Source organism: Puma concolor, chromosome D2, assembly GCF_028749965.1.
Source record: "Puma concolor isolate L17-30 chromosome D2, mPumCon1.1.hap2, whole genome shotgun sequence".
NCBI classification, from domain to species: domain Eukaryota; kingdom Metazoa; phylum Chordata; class Mammalia; order Carnivora; family Felidae; genus Puma; species Puma concolor.
In genome coordinates, this window is record NC_141677.1 from 17,591,141 (window position 1) to 17,607,288 (window position 16,148).

Here is a 16,148-nt window from a genome sequence, read left to right on the forward strand (position 1 = left end):
ACTCACAGAAGGCCTAGCATCAGGGAAAGGACTCCCAGAGTCGCTCTGCTTCTGGCTTTCCCTAGGGTGTCCCCCAGGGGGCACATGCCACAGGGTTCGAATGCCTCAGCCGCTCTTTGGCAGCCTGGGGTCCGGCCTTGGGGAGATGGTAATGAGAAAGGACACAGGATCATTTGTCCAGCAAGGTTCACTGAGTGCCTCCCGGGAGCCGGTCCCTGCTTTCAGCTCTGGGGTCTGATGGAGGGGCCCCTGCTGTGGGGCTGACCTCCTCCCCACTCTTCTCCAAGTTATGGCTTTGCCTGGTGCAGGAAAATGCCTTTCTTTTCCTGAGAGTGTGGCATGTTGTGTCTCTTCAGCCAGGAATGCCCTGAGCATTTGAAGGAGGAGATTCAGAAGCCGGTGCTATTCACACAACTTAAACCAAAGGGGAAGACTCAAGAGCAGAGCAATATTGCTTTGTCTCTGCTGGGCCCGTACCCTCTGCAGGGTATTGCTTATCCCAGCGCTATGCCCAGAATAAGGGTACCCTCTCAAGGTCAGTTTGTTGGGCAGCCGGATGAACAGACAATAGCAGGCAGGGGGCCGCCAACCAGGAGAGGTGGGAGATGGTGATGTTCTAGCTTTTATTTTGGGTGGCAGACTCACAGCTGTTCATTTTATTGTTAGCCCTCATTGTGCACACATATGTACAGTATTTGGAAATAATAAAAGTGTTATAAAAGTGCACACATATGCACAGTATTTGGAAATAATAAAATTGTTATAAAGTACTAGTTACAGGGGCACCTGGGTGGCTCGGTTAAGCATCCGACTTCAGCTCAGGTCATGATCTCGCGGTCTGTGAGTTCGAGCCCTGCATCGGGGTCTGTGCTGATGGCTCAGAGCCTGGAGCCTGCTTTGGATTCTGTGTCTCTCTCTCTCTGGCCCTCCCCCCCTCATTCTCTCTCTCTCTCTCTCAAAAATATAAACACTAAAAAAATAAAGAAAACAAAATAATAGTTACAATCAACACCAGCTAAGGTTAAATATGCAGTTGTAATTCCAAATGGGTGTTTGCACTCCTGTGACAAACCAAAACTTTGAAACACAAAGAAGCCTGTACGATGACTTTCTAAGCGAGGGGGCAGTGAAGGGAGATAGAGGAAGAGTTTGGGGGTGAGATGAGAGAGAAGATGAGGAAGGGACAGACAGAGTCTCCCGGAGAAGGCTTACCCTCAATAAATGAAGACCAATCTGAATGTAAACAGTTTCGGAAGGCCAAAATTCTAGCTAGGCTGTCTAATTCTATCATCTATGTACAGTTGACCTTTGAACGACATGGGGGTAAGGGGCACCGATCCCTGGCACAACTGGGAATCCATGTATAACTTCTGGCTCCCCCTAAAATTAACAGCCGGTAGCCTACTATTGACTGAAGGCCTTAGTGATAAGTCAATTAACACATATTTTGGATGTTATATGTATCCTGTACTGCACGCCTACAATAAAGTAAGCTGGAGTGGCTCGGTCGCTTATGCGTCTGACTTCGGCTCAGGTCATGATCTCACGGGTCGTGGGTTCGAGCCCCACGTTGGGCTCTGTGCTGACAGCTCGGAGCCTGGAGCCTGCTTCGGATTCTGTGTCTCCCTCTCTCTTTCTGCCTCTCCCCAGCTCGTGCTCTGTCTCTCTGTAATGTTACGTGTAAACATTTAAAAAATTTTTAAGTAAGGTAGAGAAAAGAAAATGTTAGTAAGAAAATCATAAGGAAGAGAAAATCCATTGGCGGTACAATACTATATTTATACAAAAAAAATCCATGGGTAAGTGGACTCATGTTGCATCATTGTATCTCTCTTCGTATCTATCATCTATGTATCTATGTATCTATCTATCATCTATGTATCTTTTATGTATCTTATCTATCATCTATCTATGTATCTTCTCTGTATCTATGTATCTATCTATCTATCTATCTATCATCTATCTATCATCTATGTATCTTCTATGTATCTATGTATCTATTTTTCTATCTATCATCTATCTGTGTATCTTCTATCTATCTATGTATCATCTATGTATCATCTATCTATCTATCTATCTATCTATCTATCTATCATCTATCTATGTATCCTCTATCTATCTATCTTCTATCTATCTATCTATCTATCTATCTATCTATCATCTATGTATCTTCTATCGATCTATCTATCTATCTATCATCTATCTATGTATCTTCTATGTATCTATGTATTTATCTGTCTATCTATCTATCATCATCTATGTATCTTCTATCATCTATCTATCATCTATGATCATCATAATCTATGTATCTTCTATCTATCTATCTATCTATCTATCTATCATCTATCTATCTACCAACTATCATCCCTCTAGGTTTGTGACTCTGGGTTCAATGTTTGGGTAGCTGGGTCATTGAGCATGGTCAGCTGTGAATCCGGGCCTCATAAGCTTACAGTTCCACTGGTTTTTTTTTTTTTTTTTTAGAAGGTCTTTTTTTTTTTTTTTCATAAATAGAATAAAGGTAAACCCAGTCCAATGTTGGACTAAATCCTGAAATGCAAGGTCCAATGTAACTGACTTGGGGGTACTCTCGGGTCAATTGTAGGAAGGAGATTGTGAAGCTCGGGGGTGGGGGGTGGGGTGCCCCAAAGTCTGAGCCCCTGGGCGGCATAATGGTTAAGAGCAAGTTCAGATCCCGACCACCCAGCTATCGCTCCTGTGACTCACGTTACTTAGCTTCCCTCAGCGTCGGGTTCTCATTTATAAAATCGGAAGGGTCACTGGGAGGGTGACATGGTGATGAGTTAATGCGAGTATTAGCTGTGTCATGGGGCCGGGAGCCAGACCGGCGTCACCGGGCATCTCTGTTCTCTGTAAACTCCTGGATCGCGAGCCCCACACCATAGGCACATCCACCCCCAGGGAACAAGAGTACAAGTCGCCCAGAGTCTGCTGGGCTCCATCTGGGGGCACAGACTGGCAGACTGGGAGGGAGGAGAGGAGGAAGCAGCAGGGGGCAGCAGTGCTGTTCCCCCAAACCCTGTGCCCCTTGGGTTTCCAGGGTCCCGTGCTGCCCTTGTCATGGAAGCAGCTCAGAGGCCCTCTCCTACTGGCCCCTACGGGTGCTCTGTCCAACCCCCCTCTCTCCATGCCCCATCTCCCCCACTTACCAAGCTCCCCCTGGCAGATATCTGTCCTGGTGGCCCCTCCAAGGATGAATTCTGGGTTTTCCACTATTTCCTGGAAGAACAAAGGCGTTACTGAAGTGAGGCCCGCCACGTCCTGGGCCGGTGTGCTTGGAGCAGGTGCAGGGTCTCTCTCCATTCTGGGAGCAGAGGGCTCTTTCCTGTATTTGATTCTTTTCCTACAGAGGGACGCCACAAACCTGGGCCTGTCTCTGGGAGACATCCCTCATCCCCTGGGGAGAGGTCCTACCTTCTGCGCGGTCCCTCAGTGCAGTCCTCTGGTCAGACAACTCCTGCCATGCCAGGCTGCAAAGCAGGACCAGGAACCGAAGGTTCCCACTGCCACTCAGGCCCTGGGCTAGGAGTCAGGGGGAGCATGAGTTCGAATCCTGACTCCCAGCTTATGGGCATTACACCTTCTGTGGGCTTCAAATGCCTCATCTTAAAATGGGGTGATACAGGGGCACCTGGGTGGCTCAGTCAGTTAAGCATCCGACGTCAGCTCAGGTTATGATCTCACGGTCCATGAGTTTGAGCCCCGCATCGGGCTCTGTCCTGATAGCTCAGAGCCTGGAGCCTGTTTCCAATTCTGTGTCTCCCTCTCTCTCTGACCCTCCCCTGTTCATGCTCTGTCTCTCTGTCTCAAAAATCAATAAAAACATTTAAAAAAAAATTTTTTTAAATGGGCTAATACACCACAGACTGGTGTCTAGGATTAAATACAAATTTCCACTCTCCCCACCCAGCTTCTTTCTTTTTTAAAATATGTATTGTGTGTGTGTATATATATATATATATGCAGTAAAACTTTGGTTTGCGAGCATAATTCGTTCTGGAAACATGCTTGTAATCCAAAGCACTTGTATATCAAACCGGACTTCCCCATAAGAAATCACGGAAACTCAGATGATTCGTTCCGCAACCCAAAAATATTCATATAAGAATGATTACAATACTGTGATATAATATAACAAAATAAGGAAAATGCAAAATACAAAGAAAAAAATAAATGAACCTGTACTTCCCTTTGAAAAGCTTCGTGGCTGGTGTGAGGGAGACAAGAGAGAGGAGGGTTATTGTGTAGGACGACTTTCACTATCACTGATGGAATCACGGCTGTTTGTTGGTTCAATGGAATCTTTTTCTTTTCGTGCAACTTTAACAAGGAACCTAGCCAATGACCCAGAATGAAGTAAAGCATTCCTAAGCTCACTCTTGTATGGAAAAGCAAAGGACTGTCCTTAGGTGCTTAGAAGCGACAAAAAATACACGAGTCCCAGTTGCGGGAACTTTCCAACATCCTGAAAAATCTCTGATTTCTGCCAAACGCCATGGCCTGAGACTGAGCATTTGAGCATGGGAGACGATCACCCACAATCCTGCGGTGAGAGACAGAGAGACAGAGAGAAAGGGAGAGAGACAGACAGAGAGAGAGAACCATTGGCTCACTTGTGGTCATGTGACGTTAGGCATCACGTACTACTTGTACCGCAAGACATTGCTGGTTTATAAAGTTAAAATTTATTAGAAATGTTTGCTCACATTGTGGAATACTCACAGAACAAGTTACTTGCAGTCCAAGGTTTTACCATATATATATATATATGCACACACATATACACATGCATATACACACTATATAGTGGGAGATATGTGCATATATCTCTCATGTCACTTTACCTCAGTGCATTATATATATTCTATTATATAGTTCACATATTATATTATTGTGTATACATAGTTATTTATACATACACTTATATATACAGAGAGATACGCATAAAACATTAACAAAAAGGCATTTGAAAGCAATTGTATAAAACTCATATATTCTTTCCAGTTTTCTGGGGCACCAGTCTCCATTCCTGGCACGGACTACGGCAAAGACCAAGACAGAGAAACCCCCTGCCCCCTGCCCAGTGAGGGGGGACAGACCGGAAACAAGCGAGCAGACGTACAAGTTCAGGAGCGCTAAGCACCGGGATGGAAAGTGATGGCGTGAGACGCAGGCTATTTTAGCTGGAGCAGTCAGGGAGGGCGTCTCCGAGAAGCAGGCCGTTGAGTAGGGAGTCGGGTGAACGTCCAAGGGAGAGGAAACAACAAATCATGAGACAGAGAGGAAAGTTCTGGCATACAGCAGACGCTTGGTCATTTAAACTGGATCTGAGTGCAGGCTGAGTAAGGGGCTTTCCTGCTTATTTCCAGAAACAGGACTGGAAGGAGAGGTCCTCACCAGTCCCGGGGTCGATGCCTCAGGGGACAGCTCTGCCCTGAAGGGGTTTCCTCAAGCTCCCCGGGACCCTGCTGCTCCTCTGGCCCGTGTCCCAAACAATCGCCAGAGGATGGCGATTTCTTTGCGGGGAGGAGGACTTCTCAAGGCAAAGAGCCACAGTATACAATGATGGTGCTCTCTGCAGCCCGCAGGATGCGCCCGCCTGGCACAGTGACGACCCCCAGAACATCTGGGGGAGAGCGCCGCTTGGCTTCATTTTCCAATATTTCAGGAAACTCGGGCCAGGGGAAGGGCAGGAAGGGCAGCGCAACGTGGTGGGGGGCAGCTCCTCGACCAGGCCGGTGGGGACCCTCTCACACGCGCTGTGTCCCCTCCGTGAGCCCAGTTCCCCAGGGGGTTTGCAGGCGGCTCAGGGCCGGGCGGTGGGAAGGTGAGGTCCCTGCGGTAGCCCTCCCCGATCAGCAGAGGGGCTCGGCGCAGGCCATCTAACCTCTCCAGCCTCTGTCGCGCGACACACAGCCCGCCCTCCTCCACCTTGGACATTCGGCGCCAGGTACAGAACGTGTATTGGAGCCCCTGCCCCGAAGGGGCACCCGGGGGCCTCCCACGGCGCTCCCTGCACAGCCAGCCGCCGTCAGGGGGCGCTATAGGGCCCCAGCAAGCAGGACCCCCACTGCCGCGGTGGCTCACTCCCGCCGGCCCTCCCGCCGGCCCATCCCCCCCCCCCCCCCCCCCCCCCACTGCACCCACTACGCCCGCAGCTGCTGCGGCCTCTGGGCTGCATCTTGCAGTCACTTGTTGTCCAGGAGACTTTTATCCAATTGCATCCAAACTGTGGTTTGATGGAGGAAAATACAAAGGGAGAAGACTCAGAAACTGTCACCAAGTGAACACCCATCAGCCAGGCGGTGTCAAGCCCGGGGGTCCCCGGATGCGTGGCCGGGACAGCGGTCCCTGCCGGGTGCCCGTGAGCGGTGGGGGGGCGGGGGGGGGGACGGGGAGGGGGGGCAGGTACGGGCGCCGTCCTGGGGGTTCCAAGGATGCGCATGCCCAAGGAAGGGGCGCTGCGCGGCCAAGTGTTCGATGCCATGTGCCGCGTGACCGCACGTGTTGACGGATATGAGTTTCACGCGTGTGAAACGTGTGCGACCCGTGTAGGCGTGGGGCACAGATGGCCCGTGCGCACGTCTCAGGTGCGTGCTGGCTCTGTGTGTATCTGGGTGCGCTGCCTGTGTGCCTGGGGTTCATTCCCGAGGCATGTTTGCTCGGGGCCTGTTTCGTTCACTTGGTACATCATCAGGGGCTCAGCCCCACGCATAGACTTTTCTGCACTAAGTAATCAATTCAAAAGGGGGCAAAATCACAGTTCTAACAAATTCGGAGAGGCCGGGCCCTATGATTGACAGGGGTGTGCTCCCCAGGGCAGCGGAGGTACGTGGGGACACGGGGTTGGGGGGGGGGGGTCTCAGGACAGCCCGCGGCCTCTGGACGCACAGGGGTAGGGGCGAGCCGCCTGGGCGGGGCAGTCATGGCCCCATGCCACAGTGTACCCAAGCTAGAGGGGTGTGGGCATCTTTACAAGGAGGTGCGGCCCGGGGTTTAGGCTGCGAAGTGAGGGAGGGGATCACAGAAGAAAGCAGATGGACGCAGGCAGACAGGGAATCGAGGAGAAAAAGGCCAGATGAGACACTTGTGATCTAAGGAAGTCGGGCTGCGGGGGCCCAGGAAGACAGGCCCCTGGTTGACTGCACCGTGGCCCTCCGTGCCCGAGACCCGCCCTTCCCCACTCAGACCCCACTCACGGCCCTTTCCAGGCGGCCCCCTGGAGGTGATCTCACCTTCTCCCCAAGCAGAACGTGTCACCCCCCCCCCCTCCACTGCGGGCCCCCAGGTGATCCCCTTCAGTGCACCCTTGCCCTGGGCTCCCCGGAGGGCAAGGCTGGCTGCGGACCGCCCTCTGGCTTCTCTGATTCCGGCCGCTGCTGTGCCCATGCCGGCCTGCAAAGCACAGCGGTGTTTGACAAGAAGGTGGTGCTGGGGAGGGCACCCCGCCCCGCGGTCCCCCTGGGCAGCTCCGCACTTGCGGCCCCAGCAGGCACCACCTAAGTGCAGGGTGGAAATGCAAACGGCACCCAAGCCACACAGGCCTTCTGGAGGGACGTTGCTGCCATTTCCCTGCTGCCCCCCGGCCCCCGGCCCTGTGCCAGGGACCCTGGACCTCCGTCCAGCAAGAGGAATATCAGTCCTCACCCCCGACCCAGGCCCTTGCTCCCGATTTCACACAAGTCTGCAAAACCCCTCGGAGAGGAAGCGGAGAGGTGTGTTTCTGGGAATGAGGACAGAAGGGAAGGTCTGTCTCAGGTGCACGCGAAGTGAAAGGCAGAACAGACCCTGAGATTGAGTCCGCAGGAAGGACAGCAACCCAGTCGACCTGAGTTAAGATAAATAAAGGCGTTGTTGGGGCCCTCGGCCGAGGGCAGAGGGGCTGGGGTGTGCCGGGGGCTCTGGTCTGTGGGTGGCGGCCTCACCCATCATTTGGGGCAATCCCAAGGGAGATCAGCAGCGAAGACGACTAGCTCCTAGAGCTGAGCTCTGGGACTCTGGAATCCCTCGGGGGTCCCGGTGGCCCTTGCTCCGCGGGGGGCCCGCCTCCGGGAATGGGAACAAAGGCGTCCCCCGCCCTGGCCTGTGCGCATCAAGCTTTCGTGCTGGAGAAAGTCCAGCTCTGGCCAAGAGAAGGGGGGTTGTGGGCAGCGGAATGACAGGTGACGCCAGAGGGTGGAGGGGCAGACTGCGGGGGCAGGGTGCCTCCCGGGCCCGGGAGGTGATGGTGTCCGGGTACCGTGACAGAGGGCAGCAATCACAGTGACACTTATTTACAGGCCCCTTTCTGCGTGCCCTACACGTTAGCACAGGAATCCTTGCAACAGCCCAGCACGGGAAGCAGCGTCATTACCCCCCCCTCCCCGCTTCTGTGGAAGACAAAAGACCCCCCAGCAGCCGGGAGGGTCTTGTTCCCCCGGTTGGGGGTGCTGAAAAAGCTGCCTCTTCCAAGGTCATGGCTTTCAGGGGTACCGCATCCCGCGACTCATCGGTGAAGGGCACAGACCCAGGTGGGCCTGTCACCCCCACACCAGGCGACTCTGAGAGCCCATCCCAGCTCCAGAGCGCCCCGTGCGGCTGGCCGAGGCCTTCATGGGGCCCTATCCCAGCCCCCCGGGGCTCCTTCCGCCCACCCCTGCTCGTCTTTCCACAGGTGTTGGCCCCAAGGGCACCCATGATAAACTGACAAATGTCCTGTGGGCACTCTTTGTGCGGGGGGGCGGGGGGTCCACCCAGAGTCTCAGCCCAGCCCTTTCTGTGCTCGCCCTGCCGTGGCGACCCGTCCCCACGGGAGCCGCTCCCAGGCCAGTCCCTGCCTGGAGGGAATGATGGCCAGCAGCGCCCGGGCAGAGGTCAAGGCCTGACTAACCAGCACAGCAAATATTGACTCCTCGTGCTGGCGCCCCTGGGGACCATCTCCTCCAGACTGTTGGGGGTGGGGCAGCTCGGACGCCGGCTCCCCTCCGGGAAGGCAGATGCGTGGTTCGGGGAGAGAAGCCCTGTGTTCCGAGCGTCCCGTGCATCCCCTTACTGAGCACTTGCTTGCTGAGCGACTGTCCATCCACACCGAGCACCCCGGCTGTGGCCAGAAGCTACGGGCACGTCACGTGCGCCCATGCGGCGAGAACGTGTCACCGGAGGCTTGGCTTGGATACGCTTTGATCCCCACTTGCGGCCGACTGACAGGCCCCTCTCTGGAGCCGGGCCCCAGTCCCGGGCTCCCCTGGGTCGGAGTCAGAGAGCTGGGGGTGGGGTGTAGCCAGACACCCGGGAGCATCCCTGACCTGCCCATATGTGCCCCCTGTGTGTCGTTTCCCGTGCAAACCGCCCGGCATCTCAGCAGTGGACTCGGCCGATGTGCCTGGCAGATGTGTGTGTGTGTGCAGCCCGCCCTCCCAGGAACCCCTCTCCTGGGCTGCTGAGCCCCCCCCCCGCGTGCACCCCCCGTTCCTGCTGTACTCACCCCTGGCCGTTTCCACACGAAGGGGATCTGGGGCCTCTCACTGTAGAAGAGCGAGGAGCTGTCGGCTGGGAAGTCTGCATCCTCAAACAGGATGCCCTTCTGCACACACTCCTGCCTCAGCTGCTCGAAGCTCTGGCCCGAGGAGTGGGTGGCGCGGGCGTCCTTGGGAACCGGGTGCTTCTGGGGCCCTGGGGCCCGATAGAGGTAGGGCATGGCTGCTCCCCTGGCGGGTGGGCTCCCGATAGGTGGGAAGAAGCAAGGCGACTGTGTCAGCCAGGAAGGAGCCAGCTCGGGGGCACCTGGGCTGAGTGGCCCTTGGCCTCCACCTGTTTGCCTGGGAACCTCCCCGTCACGACGGAAAGGAGGCACGCCCTGATGGCAAACTGTGGAGAGGGCTCTCTGCCCTCCCTCCCAGGGCGCCTGCAGACCCAGGGGGAGCAGTGAGCCTGGCCGATTCTGCTGAATGCACCGGGGAGACCCCGTGGGAGAGAGAGGATTGCGTTATGGGGAGAGAGGGCAAGGGGGCCGCTGCGTGAAGCCCCTGGTCTTCTAAACACTTTACAAGGATTTCTCTGCGATTCTCGATATAGTCACGATCAGCGTTGGAGTCACAGGGTCTTGCGTTAAAAGCCTGGGAGGAGGGTTTTTACAGGACCCCCCAGTTCCCAGGAGTTTCAGCTTAGTTCCACACACTTTCTGTCGGGTGGACCCTCCCTCTTGCTGTACCGGGAATGTGTAGACCTCAAAGTTGTGACGCGTGGCTTGAACTTCCAGTTTTGTCTAGGGTGACCTTGGACAGTCCGTGCCTGTTTTCTCGGAGTCAGGACAACAGCCAGGCAGACAGGTGTTGACAGTATGAGGGTCATCCATTTCTGGTGGCACCTCCGTCAAGGAAATGATCACCAGCCCAGGTTTCTGAGAATTTCCCCTTCAAATGCCCCAGGGGAAGTGAAATTCAACACCGACCACACCATTTAATGTGGGGCCTTCCCCACGCGCCAGGAATTTGGGTCCTTATTCCATTCCCATTACGTGGGTCTCTGGACAGGGGTCTTTCTGCCTGGATCTCTCCCGTGGACTGAAAGAACCAGTTTTGTGCTTTTGGGTTTTGTTTTGTTTTATTTTGTTTTGTTTTGTACGTTTCTTGGAATAAGTTCTGTCTGCTGGTCTCCAGCCCAGAGACACGGGTGGCTCTGAGCCCCGTAGGCCTCACAGGGCCCATTCGTCATTTTAGCTGTATTTCCTTCCCCTTGGCAGAACAATCTGCTGAAGTGAATTCTAAATTAATTGATCCTTAGCGGGGCCTCGGGGGGCCTTCCAGTCCCTCCCTCCGCACACTTGGCCTGCAACGAATACGTTTTGCTCTTTCTCCAGAGCAAGCCCGGGTGTTCGTGAGTGGGACAGAGGGATGCAAGGATCTATCTCGGGGGCGGGGGGGGGGGGGGGTGGTGTCTGTGACGCCTCTGGGCAAAACTCAAGAACCAATGGTCTGAACCGTCACCCGGGTGCAGCCACTTGGTCCTCGGACTCCAGTGGGCTCGGACATTACCGCAGGGCAAACGGGTCACAAGTACACAAAACAAATTTGATCCTGTACCGGGGGTTGTCCTGTTTTCCGCGCCTGGCTCAGCAGGCGATGGGTGCCGTTCAGGGCTGGCCACCTGCTGGGTGGGGAGGGGTGGAGGAAGACACCAGAAGGCAGGTGAGCCGGGGCGCATGCCGGGTGTGCAGGTGGGAGGGGCGTGGCTTGCGCCAGCCAGGGGCGGTGGGAGAGACTGGTGGGAAGGGACAGGTTCTTTTCGGAGGGTTAGTAATGTCAGGCCTTCCTCGTGGGGTGCTGGGACCCCGACCCGAGTACAAAAACGGATGAGGGGTAGACCTAGACGTTCAAAACTTTGGATATGATGGGAGAATAAATGCCCTCCTCGTTGCTGGTGGGAGTGCAGGGTGTAAACTGTTATAAGCACTTTGGACCGTGGCTTATTAAACTCCATCAAAGGGGGCGCCTGGGTGGCTCAGTCGGTTGAGCGACCGACTTCCGCTCACGTCATGATCTCCCGGTTCCCGAGTTCGAGCCCCGCGTCGGGCTCTGTGCTGACAGCTCTGAGCCTGGAGCCCCGTTCAGGTTGTGTCTCCCTCTCTCTCTCTGCCCCCACCCCCCAGCTCGTGCTCTGTCTCTCTCTCTCTCTCTCTCGAAAATAAATAAAGATTTAAAAAATTTAAAAAAAAATTACAAACGCCCAGACCCCCTGAGCCAGCCATTTCCTCCTAGCAACTTCTCCAGCAGATAGACCCACACCCATGCAAAGGGAAAGACGGTGCCCGCTTATTCATTTCACCGCCACGCTGTTGACTTTAGAGACTAGCAGGTTCCACGGTGTCAGCACGGAACCGTCTGCGGGGCTCGAACCCTGGCTGGTCTCTCGGCTCTGCTGCCTCCACCCCTGGTCAGGGCAACGCCTCGGTGGCAAAGGTGACCCTTCCTTCTCAGCCGTGGAAACGGTCACGGCCGGGCTGTCCAGCGTCATTCGAACCCCCTTCTGGCAACTAGAGAGTTTCCTCTGTTAGAAACCCCATTTCCTGGACCTGATCCCCAGGTCTTCCTCGCTGCCCAAGGCTACGTAACTCAAGCTCAGACGTAACTCAAGCTCAGATACACCTCAGATGCACCCCCCCCCCCACCCCGGGAGAGACTGATTCAGAGCGACAGGTGGAGAAGCAGGAGAGAAGGAATTTGTTTTATGTGTGTTGTTGGCGCTGGTGGAGGCATTCTGGGCCTGATGGCCTGTGTGCGGCAAGCTTTCGGTATCCTGTGTCAGCCTCCAGCGTGTCGGCCTGCGACACCAGGTCTCTGCCGGCCAGTGACATTTCTATAAAGAAGCCTCATGACGGCGCTGGCCATCGCATCCGGCTTTGTTCTGGGCCTCTGGCTTCCCTGTACCCTTTAACCAACGTTCTTTTGTTTTTTGTTTTTTTTTTTCTTTAAAAACTTTTTAAAAATGTTTATTTATTTTTGAGAGAAAGAGACAGAGCATCAGCAGGAGACAGACAGAGAGAGAGGGAGGTACAGAGTCCCACGCAGGCTCCAGGCGCCGGGCCGTCGGCACAGCGCCCGAGGCGGGGCTCGAACTCCCGGACCGCGAGATCATGACCTGAGCCGAAGTCGGATGCTTAACCGTCCGAGCCCACCGGGAGCCCCACTTTTGCCACTGTGGCTTGCAACTAGGAATCCTGGGGCCGATGTCTGCTCCCACCGATGCAAACGGCACCCGGCACAGAGAGCACTGTTTGCAGAGTCCCCTACAAACGTTTGGGGTTTTCTACTGCGCTCCGTCTGCAGGCTGAACCGAGAGGAGTGTTGGGTGGGTGGAAGCAATGACTTCAGACGGGGAACTCATTCTCACCTTTGACTTCTCCCCACCGCTCCCCCCCCCCACCCCACCCCATTACCAGGAACATCTCCCACTTCCTCTCCGTGCCCTGTGGGAACTTTTCTTATGCCCTTACACTCCTTCTCTTGGACTTTTTGACTTAGAGAGGGGGTTCGATGACCTTAATATGCAGGTTTGGCTCTAGGTATGTAAGGTAGCTCGGGAAGTTTAGAGAAAATGCTTTCTCAACTAAATGTGCTTAGCTTCAGACTGTTTCCTCACTGTGGACTTACAGTCTCTGTCTGGGAGCTCAGGGCTGGGCCCTTGGCTGGCTCCTGTCCTTGTCAGGTGATTGTCAGTGTGGCCACGGAGGTTTTGCAGCCGCTCTGGTAAGAGGAGGGTCTGTGTTCCCACCCTGAGTCTGGGCCCGGCCTGCAAGCTAGTCTGCACCGGGACACGGTTGCAGATGCACTGACGTGTGAGTCCCCGGGCCCCTGGACACCCTGGGACTTCTGCCCGGTCCTGAGGACCCTTGTGGCACAGTGTCCACAAGCCCTGGCCAGCGTGCTGCCGCGCGAGGGGCCGCAGGGAGAGAGGGTCCAGCCATCTCGGCTGTCCAGAGCCATCCCAGCTCTGTCGTGCCCTTCCGAGCCAGCTCGGGTGGAGATAGCAGAGCCCGCCCAGAACAGGAAGCCCGGCTGAGCCCGATGTGAAACACCAACCACAGACTCATGAAGGACAATGTGCTGTTTAAAGCCCTTCAGCTGGAGGTGGATTGTTATGCAGCGAAAGCTAACTGATACACCTCCCAGGAAACAATAAATATGGGGGCCGTCATCCCGAGGTAGCCAGGAGCTCAGCATGACTGGGGGGGGGTAAACACCCACTGGTTTGGGATTTAGCGTTGAAGAAAGATCCCTGGGGGCGCCTGGGTGGCTTAGTGGGTTGAGCATCGGACTCTTGATTTTGGCTCAGGTCACAATCCCAAGGCGCCTGGGATCGGGCCCCGCGTCTCTCTCGTCCTCTGCCCCGCCCCCTGACTCACGCGCTTTCTTTAGCTAAAGAAAAAAAACAAGTAAATAAATAATTTTGAAAAACCCCTGTTACGCATCATTTTCTAAATCAGATAAATTTGGTCTGGGGAGCCTGGGTGGCTCAGTCGGTTAAGCGTCCGACTTCAGCTCAGGTCATGATCTCACGTGAGTTCGAGCCCCGCAGCGGGCTGTGGTGCCGACAGCTCGGAGCCTGGAGCCTGCTTCGGATTCTGTGTCTCCCTGTCTCTCTGCCCCTCCCCTGCTCACTCTCTCTCTCTCAAAAATAAATAAACATTAAATAAATAATAAATAAATAAATAAATAAATAAATAAATAAATTTGGTCTGAGCTCCCAGTCTGCAGATCTGATGAGAAAGGTCAGTTCAGTTCGTTTTGAGGAGGGCTCTGCTGAGGGTTGTACAAGGTCTCCACAGGTCGACCCAGGACGGCTGGGGTCCTCAGGGCAGTCACCACCGTCGCTGGGGCTTCCTGGCCTGGATGAGAAAGCAGAACACCAGAGCTAGAGAAACTCTCCCCTGTGGCATTGATCCCCTTGGCTCTGTGAGGGTGCAAATTGTCCTGACCCTAATTCCGCTGCGTAAGATCCCTTATCTCAGATGTTAATCCCCGCCCCCGCCCCGATTCTCCGCTGGATCACCCAACGGAAACATGGATTGGGGTGAGTCTGGAAGATTCCTTCCCTCGTTTCCAGAGATACTATGGGGGATTTGCTCTGCAAGGATCTGAAGGATCCTTCTATCCTAAGTCCAAGCACCACATCGGGCACCCTCTGATGCACCAGAGGAATTATCCCAGAACATCCAGGCAGAACACTCAACTGTCCTCGATCGTCCCCAATCCAGGACGCCTCACAAGTACTTACACAGCCTGTCCCAGGGTCCTGGGATGCGTCCAGCTTAGCTTTGAGGAGCCCTTGGATTTACTGGAACATCAGACATCATGAACCTTGATTTTATTTTGAGCTCACTTTTAGGGAGATTGGAATAAGGGAGGCCCGAAGCCCCAGGGGACTTTGAGAACAAGTCACATGGCTCTGGGCATGAATAATGCGGAGTCGGGAATGTCCTAAAGCATCTCCCATCGTGAAGGAGGAAGGACAGTCACCGGAGGCGATTTTCGTGCCTGTCCTACAGGTTTCTGTCACCTGGGACTTTTTTCTGCCCAGTCAGCAGAGTCCAAAGACATCTGTTGTGTGAGAATCTACAGCTAAGATTCTCTGGTTGTCATTCGCAACCCTGCCGGCTAGGCTGGCCCAGGGACGCCAAACCAGAAACCCCGAAATAATCTATGGTCCCTGCTCATTTTTCTAGGTAGAAAATCCACAGTTGTCACCGGATTCCCCAATGAGCTTGTTTCCCTGGAGTTAAAGACCACTCATCTCCAATGTGGCATCCACGTCTACTGCTGTCGTGATTTCTGAGATTCAGTAACACAAAACGATAATCAGAACCAAAAAGATACTTTCGCCTCACATCTATCTTCTTATTATCAACGATATCATCTGATTGGGCATTTATTGTTTTACAGGGAACACTGATGAAATCATGGCTCGAGAGAAGCACGAGCATAGTGACCAGAGCATCATTCTTGTGAATTACTGCTGACAAACAAGGTTCTTTGCTACCAGAGGTCAAAGCTTGTGTAGCTTTTCTGTAGCTGAAAGGGAAGGAATAAAAAAAAGAAAAATCCTCTCATCGTAGGCATTTTGCACATTTTCCACGATGCTGCCGCGTTTATTAAAATAATTAATTTAATTGAAAAGACCACCCTTTGCGCTCTCTCTTACACACCCAGCTGCATCTTGAGTAATTGGCACGGATTTGATTTAATTCCCGTCTCTTTCCGTGGTAGAGGTTTATCTTCCTGCGTCTCATCTTTCGTCACTTTTCGTTTCGTCTTTTGACAAATCGTGTTCAGATTCTCGTAAGTTGTGTTCTCCCACGTTGGGAAAGGCGCCATTAGGCAGCAAACACATGCTACGTTTGCGCAGGATGAATGGCTCAGGAGAAGAACTATTTGTCTCCTCTGAGCTAATGGCCTTCATAAAATCTCAGAGCAATCCTTGTGCTCCAACTTGCAAAGGGGATTTATTATTAGCTCAGGCTCCCATGGAAAGATAATTTATAAAGTCGCTGACTGTCAGTCCTAGCTATAAGGACATAAAAGAATATAATAATCGCTTCTTTTTGATGGGGCTCTTGTCACCAGAGTACTGTGGTAGGAGCTACTACAGTAACA

The 16,148-nt window shown here is 53.9% G+C and overlaps 1 protein-coding gene across 2 annotated transcripts in view; it reads right to left on the minus strand.

Moving 5' to 3' along the window:
* The window catches only part of CAPN9 (calpain 9), a 46,106-nt gene extending 36,409 nt beyond the window's left edge, over window positions 1-9,697 (minus strand). For both annotated transcript variants that reach the window (XM_086679698.1, XM_086679697.1), the window contains exons 1-2: window positions 9,485-9,697; window positions 3,171-3,240 (exon numbers count right to left, since the gene is read on the minus strand). In XM_086679698.1, coding sequence (XP_086535824.1) covers window positions 3,171-3,240; window positions 9,485-9,697 — 283 coding nt within the window. The remainder of the gene's footprint in view (window positions 1-3,170; window positions 3,241-9,484) is intronic.
* Window positions 9,698-16,148: the final 6,451 nt, after the last annotated feature.